The sequence below is a fragment of the Polypterus senegalus genome, chromosome 12, assembly GCF_016835505.1.
Source record: "Polypterus senegalus isolate Bchr_013 chromosome 12, ASM1683550v1, whole genome shotgun sequence".
Classification (NCBI taxonomy): Eukaryota; Metazoa; Chordata; class Cladistia; order Polypteriformes; family Polypteridae; genus Polypterus; species Polypterus senegalus.
The window spans coordinates 105319337-105335161 of record NC_053165.1 but is presented as its reverse complement, the minus strand read 5'-3'; the positions used below and the strand labels follow the sequence as shown (position 1 = coordinate 105335161).

The window sequence follows — 15825 nt, the reverse complement described above, 5'->3', positions numbered from 1 at the left end:
CTACTGATACACGGTTAGAGACTCAATACTCGCCCAGTATCAGCGCTGGACATGTCGGTCAGGCCCTAGTCTACAGTGCATTTGGGATTATAAAATGCATGCCTTCTTAAAATTCTGGAAGAGATTAGACTCGTAGGGACAGATGTGATTCCCGAATGAGAACACATGTCTAGGAACAACTCTCTAAAAGGTTTATATTGAATAGTGGCAAATTTGATGATGAAAAGCCTCTGCACATATGGTTTCTTCTTAAAAGAAGGGTTTCTCCTCCTGTATTAGACAAATATGTAAATTAACTATGAAAAGATGGAACAGAGAGAGAAAAAAAGAAAATGAACAAAAAACATATGAAAATGAATTGCTAATATTGCTATTATGAATTCAGGGGCTCAGTAAGTTTAATTATACTACTCCTATGCACAATATATACTGAAGGGCAGAGCAGGCTAAATGCACAGAGGAGCACTGCTCCAAGTGACTAAACCTGATTGGAGATTCAGGGTGCACAATGTTGCAACTATGAAGAGGAATGAAACCAAAATCACATGTAAAGATCAAAAACACACTCTTTACATTTAAAAAAATAATAACAAGAGACTTCTACTAAGGTTTACATTACAAACTGAAAAGGAAATTAATGTTTAAATCTATTTTTACATTGAAAAGTAAATTTCAAGCCATACAGTCTTGTGATCTTTAACTGACCAGGTCCAAAACCAGTGAGAACTCTGGTGTGCTTCGTGTCTTCAAAGGAAGGGCTGGTTTCCGATTTAGCTGTTCTTCTGTCAAAGGTGGGACATGCTTGATAAAATAGTACCTAAAAAAAAGGGAACATAAAAATATGATTAAGCCAAACACAAAAGATCAAAAATAAGAAGCTATTAACCAGAAACATAATGCATAAAGCACATGCGAGTGTGTAGTTGCCAGTATATTTGAAACCTTAGTTGTAGTATTAGCTTAAGAGAAGAAGACTGATTCGTGTACATGTGGAAGTACCCCTTTGCTGGTGGGACGAGAATCTGGGGATTTCTTTGGTCATTTCAGCTACCAGTAAGCTTTCCCTTCTAGAAAAGGCAGCGAATACCAAAACATTCTCAGTCGCAAATGACCTATTCTTTGGATTTCACTGGTCATAATTAACAGTCAGTCACAGATGCCCCATTGTCAGCAAAAGACAGATTTAAACAAACTTCAAGGAAAAACAACTTAAAACATACGATTTCCGGCACCGCATCCAAGTGACAGCCTTTCCAGCAGCTCCGTGTATGACTATCTTTTTTACCTTTTTTTCTTTTCTCTATTTCACTGATCACTTCTACCACTTTCTTTTATGTGGAATCGCTCCCTGGACACTTTTTACTATTTTTACTACTTGACATGGATTTTTACACTCCAAGACTCGCCTATTCAAGTAGTCAACTTAAAGCACTGAGAAGAAATGCTAATGCCAGTGTGGTTCCTTATTTACCTGACGAGGTAAGATGATGATATCGGGGAAGCCGAGCCGGCGCAAAGATAAAAGCCAGGCAACTTGAGAGAAAATGGCATTATAAATCGTTGGTGCCTTCTGTGATCCTGGGAGATGTGAACTCACTACCAAATAAGATCGACGAACTGGCTGTGCTGGTGAAAAATGTCAGAACCTACAGAGAATGCAGCTTTATGTGTTTTAGTGAAACATGGCTAACAACTACCATCCCAGATGCTAACGTGGAGCTACCCGGGTTTAGCACAGTTAGAGCGGACAGAGACGCAAGTACCTGCGGGAAGAAGAAAGGAGGAGTCGTCGCTCTCTATGTCAATACAAAGTGGTGCAACTCAGGACATGTAAATGTTAAAATCTCCAATTGCTGCAGGGACATCGAACTGTTGGCCGTAAGTCTGCGTCCCTATTACTTGCCCAGAGAGTTTGGACACGTGATAGTTGTTATTGTTTACCCCCATAGCAAGTGACATCATCCATTCCACAGTTGCTAAGTTACAAACGCAGCACCCTGAGGCACTTGTGCTAATCTCTGGTGGCTTTAACTATGTGACGCTGGACAAAATATTACCTGCCTGTTCCCAACACCCGGGGAAATAGGACTATCGACCTACTGTATGCAAACGTTAAAGACGCATACAGCACCACTTCGCTGCCTGCGCTTGGGAAAGCAGATCATAACCTGGTTCTGCTTCAGCCTCACTACAAACCAAGAGTGAAGGCACTACCTACAACCACACGACCATTCAGGAAGTGGTCCCTGAGGCAGAGCAGGCTCTGAGAGACTGCTTTGGAACTACAGACTGGGATATCCTGCTGGGGTCACATAGTGAGAACATTGAAGAGGCTGTTGACTGCACAACTGATTACATCAACTTCTGTATGGACATTGTAGTTCCAGTAAGAACAGTACGCTGCTATGCTAACAACAAGCCATGGATTACAAGTGACATCAAAGGGCCTTTTGAACCAGAAGAAAAGGGCTTTTAAAGACGGTGATCAGCATGAGCTCAAGCGCGTGCAGAAGGAACTCCGAGTCCAGCTCAGGGTGGCGAAAGAGCAGTACAGGAGAAAGCTGGAGCAGAAGTTGCAGAATAACAGCATGAAGGAAGTGTGGGATGGGATGAAGATTATCACTGGCTGCAGCTCAAGCGGGTGCCCCATCGAGACAGACGGGGAGAAAGCAAACCAAATGAACAACTTCTTTAATAGGTTTGATCACCCTAACCCACTCTCACCTCGGAGTACTGCATCCTCCAACCATCCTTCTGCTGATACCAGCATAGGTGAGACATCCCCACCCACAATTACAGCAGCCCATGTGAGCAGAGAGCTGAGAAGACTTTGTGCCAGCAAAGCAGCGGGTCCAGATGGTGTATCGCCACGACTGCTGAAGGCCTGTGCGTTGGAACTGGGGAGTCCTCTACAGCGCATCTTCAACCTGAGCCTGGAACAGGGGAGAGTCCCAAGGCTTTGGAAAACATCTTGTATCACCCCAGTCCCAAAGGTATCACGTCCTAGTGAGCTGAATGACTTCCGCCTGTTGCTCTGGCGTCACATCTGATGAAGACCATGGAGCGGCTGCTGCTTCACCACCTGAGGCCACAGGTCCACTACACCCTCGACCCTCTGCAGTTCGCATACCAGGAGAAGGTGGGAGCGGAGGATGCCATCATCTATATGCTACACTGATCCCTCTCCCACTTGGACAGAGGCAGTGGTGCTGTAAGAATTATGTTTTTGGACTTCTCTAGCGCCTTCAACACCATCCAACCTCTGCTCCTTAGAGACAAGCTGACTGAGATAGGAATAGACTCACACCTGGTGGTATGGATCGTTGACTATCTCACAGACAGACCTCAATATGTGCGTCTTGGGAACTGCAGGTCTGACATTGTGATCAGCAACACCGTAGTGCCACAGGAGACTGTACTTTCTCCGGTCCTGTTCAATCTATAGATATCAGACTTCCAATACGACTCGGAGTCCTGCCACATGCAAAAGTTCGCTGATGACCCTGCTATTGTGGGCTGCATCAGGAGTGGGCAGGAGGAGGAGTACAGGAAGCTAATCAAAGACTTTGTTAAATGGTGCGACTCAAACCACTTACACCTTAACACCAACAAGACCAAGAAGCTGGTGGTGGATTTTAGGAGGCCCAGGCCCCTCATGGACCCTGTGATCATCAGAGGTGACTGTGTGCAGAAGCAAAATGCCGACATACAGATGCATTCGTGGTGCTTTTATATTCAAGCGTCGCATATTCCCGATCGTAATGACACGATATATTTTAAAAGTCTCACATACCATCTTTTGTGCCGTCTATTTTTTTTACTATACCTGCTGTCAGGTCCAAGAAGCTCGTAGCGATTAAAAACTGGGATAGCGTTCACGATGGTCTGCTTTAATAATAAAGTAAACTACGAGGTTAAAGTGGACATTTTGAGATTAAAGCCGAAATTTTCACTTTAATCACAAAATACATGTTTTCACCGTCTCTTTTATTTTTTTCTCAGTGGCTCAAATACAGCGCTATACATTATGTTGCCGATGTGAAGTTACAAAAAGACTTTTAAAATGTATTGTGTCATTACGATCGGGAACATGTGACGCTTGAATATAAAAGCACCACGAATGCATCTGTATGTCGGCATTTTGCTTCACCACATCGAAGCATTAATCCCGTAGGATCTGCATAGAGGCTTTCTGTCACATGTAGATAGTTCCCAAACGTAATGACACGATACATTTTAAAAGTCTCACATACCATCTTTTGTGTTGTGTTTTTTATTTTTGCAACTTAACAACAGCAACATAATGTATAGCGTTATATTTCAGCCATTGAGAAAAAAAATAAAGGACACGGTAAAAACGTGTATTTTGTGATTAAAGTGGAAATTTCGGCTTTAATCTCGGAATGTCCACTTTAACCTCGTAGTTTACTTTATCATTAAAGCAGACCATCGTAACGTCATCCCAGTTTTTAATCGCTACGAGCTTCTTGGACCTGACAGCAGCGGAAAGCAGCAATAGATCGCCACACAGAACAAATTAAATGTATGATATTCCAACTCTCTGCACATTTAGAATCTTTAGATTTATACTTGATAGGCCTATCACTTTCATGAAGAAATGCATTAAAGCGTGTATGTTACATTTTACATTTAATTTCGTTTAAATAATGAATACTATTAATTACACACATGGGGGAATAATTACACACATGGGGTGTCACGGTGGTGGAGCGATAGCACTGCTGTCTTGCAGGGAGTTATGTTGCTGGTATTTCCTGCTTATATTCCACACTGTGCTCCGGTTTCCTTCCAAAGATATGCAGATTTGGGGATTTGGTGCCGCTAAAATGACGCTAGTGTATGTGTGTGCTTATATTCACCTTGCGATGAGCTCAAGCCTCGTGAAGGGACTGTTTCTCACTCGTGCCCAATGCTTGCTGAAATGGACACATTCCTGGATTGATGGATTTAATCAATAAACATCCTTTTCAGAGATATTGCGGTAAGGTGTCATCAGAATTTAATAGATTTTCCAGGCAATTCACAACACAGAGAAGCCGAACATGTTCTCACCGTGATAATATCTCACACTGCCACCTGGTGGATTCTTCCAGATTTACGTAAAGTACGTGCGCAAGTATGAACACTACAACGCTTGCGTAGCAGGAGCGTCTCCTGCAGCATGTGTTGTGTCGCGTAAAGTATAACTCCGGTCTAAGAGTGGTTTAGAGCATGCACTGATACAGCACATTGCTGCACCCACCACATGATGAAACACCTCAGGATCCCAAATTAGGACCCGAGCGCAGCCGAGAAACTGGTGACACCTCAGCACCATACTAGTTCTAATGGACTGGAACAGTGTTGCGTTTTTTTTTTTTTTTTTATATACAATGGCTGGAGTGGCAAACCTGTCACCAACACCCAAGTTCTTTCTGCAAGTTGGAGGACCTGCTTGCAGGGCTGAATGCAGGTTCAGCCATTCCACCTCTTGGGAGATCAGACCACAACCTTGTGTACCTTCTTCCTCTTTATGTGCCCTTGTGAAGAGGCAGTCAGCCACTGTTAGGACTATGAGGGTGTGGTCAGAGGAAGCCAGTGTATCTTTACAGGATTGTTTTGAGGCAACAGATTGGGACGCTCTGTGTGAGCCTCATTTGGAGGACATTGATGGTCTCACTGACTGTGTCACAGAATACGTTAACTTCTGTGTAGACTACTCTGTACCTTTAAAATCTGTACACTGCTTCCCTAACAAACCATGGATCACCAAGGACATTAAAGCTCTTCTGAATGAAAAGAAGAGAGCATTTAGGTCAGGTGACAAAGAAGCAGTGAAGAGGGTACAGAAACAGTTGTCTGTTAAAATAAAAAAAGAGGGGAGGGACAGCTATAGGATAAAGCTGGAACAAAAGCTGCAGCAGAAGAACACCAGAGAGGTCTGGAACGGCATGAGGACAATTACTGGTTTTAATTCAAGCTGCCAGAGGACTGGGGGTGACAGAGAAAAGGCAAATGAATTTAACCAGTTTTTTTAGTAGGTTTGACAGCATGTCTTAGTCCAACCTGCCCTGCAGCTCCACACCTCTGTGGCCGACAATGTATCCCTGGACACCACCATCAATACCTCACCTGCTAACTTTTCCCTCTCCCACCACTCATTACTGGGGAAAGAGTGCGGTGAATTATTATCTCCTACCCCATCCTTACCAGCTGAACCCTACTCCACCCCCTGTTTTATCCACAACACTGACACAACCAGACCATCCGGCACCTTTACAGAAGACCAAGTCGTGAAACAATTACACAAACTTCATTCTGACAAAGCGGCAGGCCCTGATGGCATCAGCCCAAGGGTGCTTAAAGTCTGCGCCTCACAACTCTGTGGCATACTACTTAGGATTTTCAACTTAAGCCTGGAGTATTAAAAAAAAAAGCCAGTGCTATGGAAAACATCTTGCTTGGTTCCTGTTCCAAAGAAGGCACATCCTATTGTCCCTTATGACTACAGGCCAGTGGCGCTCACCGCACACATCATGGAAGTCTTTGAGAGATTAGTCCTGGAAATACTTTATATACTCGCGTTTAAGTTCTCCCACGGATAAGTCAGGGCTCAATTTTACTGTATAATTTCCAGTATTTTATAATGTTGGTCGTATAAGTTGAATGCAGAAAACTCACGCTATTGGCCCAACAGACTATGATATGCTAATACCCACCTGAGAGAGTAATCACGGAGCACACTGCCTTTTTTTTTTTTCTATGTATTGTGCCTACATGACCAAACGGTAATATCTAAACTATTCCGAAGCGATGTTTGCATGGTTTTGTGTTTTTTGTATCTCACACCCTCATATACCTTTATCATAAGTGCATCCCTTATCTACAATAGAGCATTCAATCAGAAGAAAATATGAAGCTGGTTTTAAATTAAAAGTCACTGAAGTGGCGAAAGAAATTGGTAACAACGCTGCTGCAACAAAATTCAATTTGTCTGACAAACTGGTGTGAGACTGGAGGATTGTTGTATTTTTGAACGGGCGTATAAGTCGGGATCTGATTTTATAGGTTTCAAGACCCGATTTTTATTTGAGATGATATATTTGTGGTGATCTTAAAGCTTACAAAGGGAGACTGCACAAATAAAAATGAAAGTTTTTTTTAAATAAAATAACCATTTGCTTAAACTTATTGCAGGTTAAAGTAACATATTACATCAGAGAACACTAATTTTATTCTTACATTTTTGATTATACTGGAGGTCTAAAATTGTCACATTTTCATGAAAAAACTGAATTTGTTACATACAACACAAATGACATGCAATTTGACAACTATAAAGAAAACTGTTTTACAAATGCAAAACTGTGTCCATGTGGACATTTTTGTAAGTAAAATAAGACTAACTAAATGTGACAAAAGCTAAATGTTGACAAACAAAATAATAACGAAAAAATAAAATAAAAAATTAAGTAAAAACTAAAACATATCTTAAAACTAGAAAAACACTGGCTTACGGGTCAAAAACCTCCCAATCTTCCTCATACGTTCCTTCGGGAGGTGCAGCAGATGCTTCAGAATAGCCACTGTCTTGGACTGACCCTGGAGCTACCATAAACAAGAGTTATAATTAGCCCCCATTCTTAAGAAAAAAAAAAGTAAAAAGTTATAACAATACAAAGAGACAATACAGAGTGTTCAACATCAATCTATCTATATAACAAATAACTGCTTTAAACATAAAGCTCAATGAAATATTTCCAAAAGTGTCAGTGATGCAAATATAGCAAGAGCAAAGAATAATAATAAAGCTTTTATGCCACATTTTCAATTTTGGCAATAAGAACCAGAATAAAGAAGGTTACTTATTTCTAAGTGTTTTTCTTATATGAGCAAGAGCTTACAGGCATTACCTTTACACTGATTACATCAAAATATAAAGAATTCATATCTGGATTTTTAACTATATAGTAGATAAATAAATCATAGCCATACTACTAGTGTGTTAAATTGGGTTGTATGATTAATTTCAAAATAAAATTTGACACAATGCAATTTTCAAGCCTTAAGAGATGTGATTTTAATTAGCTTATGCACAAGTTATTTCTAAACTTTGTGGCCCATGGAGTTTTCCTATTTACCCTTAAAGAAATACTTGCCAGAGAGCAAATGCACTGTAGGTAAAATATACTGCTCAAAAAATGAAAGGAACGCTTTTTAATCAGTATATAGCATCAAGTCAATGAAACTTCTGGGATATAGATCTTGTCAGTTAAGTAGCACAGGGAGTTGTTAATCAGTTTCAGCTGCTTTGGTGTTAATGAAATTAACATCAGGTGCAACAGATGGGCAACAATGAGACAACGACAAAAACAGGAATGGTTTAACAGGTGGAGACCACTGACATTTTTCCCTCCTCTTCTCTTCTGACTGTTTTTTTCCACTAGTTTTGCATTTGGCTATGGTCAGTGTCACTACTGGTAGAAAAAGTCATACCTGGACCCTACAGAGGTGGCACAGGTAGTCCAACTCTCCAGGAAGGCACATCAATACGTGCCATTGCCAGAAGGTTTGCTGTGTCTCCCAGCACAGTCTAAAGGGCATGGAGGAGATTCCAGGAGACAGGCAGTTACTCTAGGAGATCTGGGCAGGGCCGTAGAAGGTCCTTAAACCATCAGCAGGACTGGTATCTCCTCCTCTGGGCATGGAGGAACAGGATGAGCACTGCCAGAGCCCTACAAAATTACCTCCAGCAGGCCACTGCTGTGAATGTCTCTGACCGAACAATCAGAAACAGACTTCATGAGGGTGGCCTGAAGGCCTCTAGTGGGCCCTATGCTCACTGCCCGGCACTGTGGTGCTCAACTTACATTTGCCACAGAATACCAGAATTGGCAGGTACACCACTGGCACCGTGTGCTTTTCACAGATGACAGCAGGTTTACCCTGAGCACATGTGACAGACGTGACATTGTCAGACCCTATGCTGGTGCAGTGGATCCTGGGTTCCTCCTGGTGCACGACAATGCCAGGCCTCATGTGGCGAGAGTCTGCAGGTAGTTCCTGGAGGATGACGGAATTGATACCATTGACAGGCCCCCGCGCTCACTTGATCTAAAACCAACAGAACACCTCTGGGACATTATGTTTCAGTCCATCTGATGCCACCAGGTTGCACCTCAGACTGTCCAGGAACTCAGGGATGCCCTGGTCCAGATCTGGGAGGAGATCCACAAGACACCATCAGTCATCTCATTAGGAGTATGCCCCAATGATGTCAGGTATGCATACAAGCATGTGGAGGCCATACAAACTACCAAGCACGATTTTGAGTTGCTGTAATGAAATTTTGGCAAAATGGACTAGCCAGCCACATAATTTTTTCACTTTAAAATTTTCAGTGTGTCTTTGAATTCAGGCCTCTGTAGATTGATAATTTTTCCATCAAACAATGTGGCATCCTTTCATTCCTAACACATTACCCAGTCCATATCAGTATAGACATCCAGCATGATTTTTCCCCCACTGAAATCTGATGCGTTTCCAAAGTGTTCCTTTAATTAGCTTATTTTATACCTTTTATAAAATAACTAGCCTGCCGCTGTATTTTATAATGGAACTCAGTACTTGGGTCCTATTGTGAAAAAAGCCTTAGAACTTGAGTACATCTACTTTGAAGTGGTAAAGGTTTTGATTTAAGAAAACTTGCTTGCCGTTCTTCTGAGGCATGCTTGTGATAACAAAAATAAAACGTGAAATAAAATTTTTTTACCACAGTTTCTTGGTACATTTTTCGTGAGGTAAGGATGTTTCATCATGCAATTATTTCTTCCTAAACGACACCTACTTTTAACTATTACATTAGGTTTTATTTTACATAGCCTTAATTACATAGCAATAAATCTGAAATGATTACACAACATTGTAGTTTTAAAAAAAACCTTAAATTTTTTGAAAGAGCCAAGCCACCTGCACATTGCACTTTCCATGGCGTGACGTGTGCATGATTTAAAAAAAAAAAAAAAACCTGTGGTGTGTGTGCACCATACACCAATTATCCAATTTTTTTAATGTATTACAAGATGCTTTTGTTGAGGATGTGATAAAAGAACCGAGGACAAAGTTTGTGAGAGAGTAAACTCAATGAAACTTACTGATACTAATCAATCCATATAAATATGGTGAGAACATACAAATTCCATGCTAACCCTGGCCCTGTGAGGCAGGAATTAAAGCTCTGTGCTACCACTCTGCCCAAGCTAAAACATCTGCACTAAACTTCAACGTGATTAAACTTGCATGAACTGTATTTCAAAATTGGCCCTAGTGCTTGTGTTCACCTTGTGACAGACTGGACTGTCCAGGGATTGTTCTTGATTTGCGCAATCCTGCCCTGACTTTGCCCTGGATAAGTGGGTTAGGTACGGAGATGGATGAATGTATGCCTATAATGTCTTCTCAGCTCTTGTCACTTGGTTGCATGTTATATGCTTGCTCAATATTCTCTCTCATTGAAGCATACATAGGCATTTTCAATCAAGCAGCAGCATGCAATATTTTTTTTGCAAAATAACAAAATAAGATTGTTACTATGGTTTGACTATACGGAAGCTTAAGTGTGAATTTTTTTCAGTTACAATTGTCTAGTTGTCTACAGAACAGGGAAAATGTGCGACAAAGTGAACCCAAACATAGAGCCATTCTCCTTTTAAAATTGCTAAATGTCCAAAAAAAAAAAAAAAAAGATTTTGCTTAACATGAATGTTATTTTGCAATTTGTGTGTATTCTTAAAACATGAATCGATACTCTGTAAAATTTTTGGCTTGGAAAAAAAAATGGATATATTCTAGAAGTTAAAATGTTACATGCGATACGCACTTTGGATAGCTCAATCCTTTATGCTTAAACAGTTAATAGTATCTATGAAGTGTTGTATCAAAAATTCATTAGCACCCTTAAAATCTTTATAAAAAGCAAACCTACATCTATTAACAGTAATCTAGTCTGTTACACAGTTGTAAGCATTGCTATTTGCCGCTACAGGCACAACTATGAATATGATCTACATTAGTCTGTTTTTCTAATTAAAAACATGACTCACAACAGGATTTTCAAAATATACTGCTCAAAAGAATTAAAGGAACACTTTTTAATCAGAGTATAGCATAAAGTCAATGAAACTTATGGGATATTAATCTGGTCAGTTAAGTAGCAGAGGGGGTTGTTAATCAGTTTCAGCTGCTGTGGTGTTAATGAAATTAACAACAGATGCACTAGAGGGGCAACAATGAGATGACCCCCAAAACAGGAATGGTTTAACAGGTGGAGGCCACTGACATTTTTCCCTCCTCATCTTTTCTGACTGTTTCTTCACTAGTTTTGCATTTGGCTACAGTCAGTGTCACTACTGGTAGCATGAGGCGATACCTGGACCCTACAGAGGTTGCACAGGTAGTCCAACTTCTCCAGGATGGCACATCAATACGTGTCATTGCCAGAAGGTTTGCTGTGTCTCCCTGCACAGTCTCAAGGGCATGGAGGAGATTCTAGGAGACAAGCAGTTACTCTAGGAGAGCTGGAGAGGGCCATAGAAGGTCCATAACCCATCAGCAGGACCAGTATCTGCTCCTTTGGGTAAGGAGGAACAGGATGAGCACTGCCAGAGCCCTACAAAATGACCTCCAGCAGGCCACTGGTGTGAATGTCTCTGACCAAACAACCAGAAAGACTTCATGAGGGTGACCCAAGGGCCTCATGTCCTCTATTGGGCCCTGAGGTCACTGCCCAGCAGCATGCAGCTCGATTGGCATTCGCCATAGAATACCAGAATTGGCAGATGCACCACTGGTGCCCTGTGCTTTTTACAGATGAGAGCGGGTTCACCCTGAGCACGTGAAAGAAGTGAAAGGGTCTGGAGAAGCCATGGAGAACATTATGCTGCCTGTAACATCATTCAGCATGAGCAGTTTGGTGGTGGGTTAATGATTGTCTGGGGAGGCATATCCATGGAGGGTCACACAGACCGCTACAGGCTTGACAAAGGTACGTTGGCTGCCATTAGGTATCAGGATGAAATCCTTGGACCCATTGTCAGACCCTATGCTGGTACAGTGGCTCCTGGTGCACGACAATTCCTGGCCTCATGTGGTGAGAGTATGCAGGCAGTTCCTGGAGGATGAAGGAATTGATACCATTGACTGGCCACCACACTTTCCTGACCTAAATCCAATAGAACACCTCTGGGACATTATGTTTTGGTCCATCCAATGCCACCAGGTTGCACCTCAGACTGTCCAGGAGCTCAGTGATGCCCTGGTCCAGATCTGGGAGGAGATCCCCACAACACCATCTGTCATCTCATTAGAAGCATGCACCAATGTTGTCAGGCATGTATACAAGAACACAGGGGCCATACAAAGTGCTGCATACAATTTTGAGTTGCTGCAATTAAATTTTGGCAAAATGGACTAGCCTGCCACATAATTTTTTCACTCTGATTTTTGGGCGTCTTTGAATTCAGGGCTCTGTAGGTTGATCATTTTCATTTCCATCAAACAATGTGGCATCCTTTCATTCCTAACACATTACCCAGTCTATATCAGTATAGATATTCAGGAGGATTTCTTTTTCCCATTGAGATCTGATGTGTTTTCAAAGTGTTCCTTTAATTTTTTTGAGCAGTTTATATCAATATGCATGTGTATTATATATATATATATATATATATATATATATATATATATATATATATATATATTCATTCTATTATGACAATATATGCAATAGTTCTAAATGTTAAAATTAACAGATCTATATGCTCCATCCTTTCATCTGCTACTTTTCATGAAGGAACAAGCTAGAAAAATAAATTAATCATTAATTCAAATCACAAATATAATTTTAGTTAAAAATATATTTTTACAAAATTGCATAGCTGTAATGCTGTTAATTTTTTCTGCATTGTTAAGTTTTGACTTGAGACTTTTTCTCCTTCCCAGTACTATTTTATACTGTACAAATTTCCCTTTCTGTCAAATCCTTGGTACTTACTTATTGACAGTTTCCATACTATATTGAACACTTAAGTACCCTTGGGCATGTACCCAAAAAAAAAAAAAAACGGTCTTGCATAACCCTTCAATCAGTTATAAGAGTCAAAAAACATTTGAAATTTTTAATTTATTTGTGCCATGTATCCCACCAGTTTAAGAAAGAAAGGTGTTTATTTTTTTAAATTAATTAACAATACCAACTATTGATCAGTAAAATAAATGAAAAAGTCAGAGGTAGTTGGCAATCAGGGAGTATTAACACACTTAAGATTTCAGCACATATTCATTATTGCTTTGAAATAATAACATTTTAGTTTGATGAAGAGTATCATGGAAAACTTATTTTAATACAACGTGTCCAAAGTAATGCAAACTAATGAGAGTACAGCAAAGGAAATATCACATACCTGTTAATGGTGGAAGGTCACCATCTGATGTAATTTCTCCCTCTTCTGAGCCATTCTCTGTAGAGGAACGAATTGGGATATCCTGGTAAGCCACATCTTCAGTAGAGGTTGCAGTACTTGTAGGCATCTCCTCTACCTGTTCCATATCCAATTGTTTAACAATTTCTTCAGCCTCAACGGCTTGTCCTGGAGAATCGGAACCTGAGGTTCCTATAAAGAAGTATTTAAATTAAAACATAAAGGCATATTGCAAATTTGAAAATATTACAATAAAAGCAAAAAAGCGGCAATTTAGATAAAGAATGTCTCAGATTTGCTCTGGGTATTAAATGACATTATTAACAGGCACAATTAATAGGCACATATTTGATGACACAATGCATTGCAACAGTAAATTCTAAAATTGTATACAGTACTATAAGGATGTGGTAGACAAATTTTAAAAACATTGAATAAAAACTCAAACTCATGATTTAGGCAATACATGTAAAATAGGACCTATTATTTAATAGACAAATAGTTTTGTTTATTACAAACTGCACTGATTTCCTGCATGCATGATACTTTAGATGTTCATCAATCACATCATCAATAAGTTAGAGAAAGCAAAAAACAATAAAAACCAAACATCTACCATTTTTGTTTGCTGGTGAAAAAAAATTAAACACAGGTGAAAAGATGGTTCCCAGCAACGTTGTCCTTTGAGGACTACCAGTTGTGTCAGCGGGATCTTCTAGCTTTCCGTTAGGCTTTACGTGTTTGTTTGTATTGTGATTGGTGGCTTCTACATTAAGACAAAAAAAGAAGTGGGTTAGAATTTTGTATCAATGTTGACATACAAAAATATGCACCAAACTAAAAATAAAAAGGACTGATATCATCTTAACTAGCGATGATGCATTAGAACAGAGATGCTAAACGCTTTTAGTTAACCATTTTTTTTTTTTTGTTTAAGGTTTCCAAAAAAGAAATAAATAAATAGAATATGCACTTTTTTGGGGCAAAAGTATGAACAAAGCAGTTATCCCGCAACTGGATGTCCATAAGATTGGTTCTCTGCTAAACATGTGAAAAGTATGTAGAACAGCCCTCATTTTTGATTTTAGCACTCCTAGTTAACAACCATATTTATTAAAAAATGTAAATTGGTTCTAATGTAAATCATGGATACTAGCAGTAAGGATTTATTCATATACTGATTTGATTTTCCAAAAACTACAAGACACTGGCTCCCTAAACAGGTGAAGAATGTCAATCCTTAAACAGCTAATGCTTTAAAGCAGCCAGCAAATGTCACAGGTATTCCCATTAATAGCAAAGAAAACCCAGTGGGAGAGTAACAAAACACAACTATCCCTTATGAGTGACAATGAAATAGATGGCACAAGCATGCAGAGAATGGAAAAAGGGGACATGGGGACTTTAACATACAAAGTTGTCCAAATGAATGCACACAAACGATTTTGACAGTTTTGCAGGGTAGTATCACAGACCTGTTAATGGTAGAAGGTCACCATTTGATGCAATTTCTCCATCCTCTGAACTATTCTTTGTTCCATTTCCAATTGCTTAAATGTGTAATGTAAATAATGTCTATAGTAACTGTTCAAAACAAAAAACAAAAAAAAAAGAGCTTTCTGTGCATCTTACCTCCATTGATAGGGCTTTTCCGTCTAACCCTGGACAGGTGTTTATTAGGCAAGTCACCAGTCTGAGGTGTTGATGATATTAAGTTGCTATCTAAATCACACTCAATTCTGCTTTTTTTTGGAGGATTTTCTTGCTCTGTCTAAAAATAGAAAACAATCATTTGTAAAAATTAAAAGAAAGTTTGACATTTTGTTTAAAATCTAGATTTTTAAGCACCTCTACAATTAAATGTATATACCAAAGAAAGAAAATGGAAAGGTAAACAATTTTAACAATATCAAATTTGTTTTAGTACTGTATGTTTAAAAAAATCCTTCAGAATATTCAGAAATAGTTCTAAAAAGGATTACTGATCTTTCTAGAATTGACCAGGAATATAGAAGATTTTGACCTCTGCCCAAAAAGTTGCCATTATAAACAGAACTTATTCACTACAACAGAAACATCATATTTAAATTTTCAGTTATAGAGAATTAGATTTTTATGTTCAAATATATTAGAAGGAGAAGGTTCAGAATGCATGTGCAGAACTGCAAAATGTAGCTGGAATTTAAGTCACTGAACACAAAGAAATGTGCAAGATTTTTAATAAATACATAAGAATTTATACGTAATTGAACACAATGAAAGAGAAGCCCATCTTTGATAAAAACAGAAATGTCACAAATTAGGGCACTGCACCCAGAGAGGAAGAATAAAGCTCACAAGATACTCC

General features: G+C 39.6%; 1 protein-coding gene across 2 annotated transcripts in view; it reads right to left on the bottom strand.

The window, feature by feature from the left end:
• LOC120541465 (CTD small phosphatase-like protein 2) overlaps window positions 1–15825 on the bottom strand; it is an 88978-nt gene that overhangs the window by 20825 nt on the left and 52328 nt on the right. For both annotated transcript variants that reach the window (XM_039773122.1, XM_039773121.1), the window contains 5 exons: window positions 15111–15249; window positions 14095–14244; window positions 13461–13670; window positions 7518–7608; window positions 706–817 (listed from right to left, as the gene is read on the bottom strand). In XM_039773122.1, the coding sequence (XP_039629056.1) occupies window positions 706–817; window positions 7518–7608; window positions 13461–13670; window positions 14095–14244; window positions 15111–15249 (702 nt within the window). The remainder of the gene's footprint in view (window positions 1–705; window positions 818–7517; window positions 7609–13460; window positions 13671–14094; window positions 14245–15110; window positions 15250–15825) is intronic.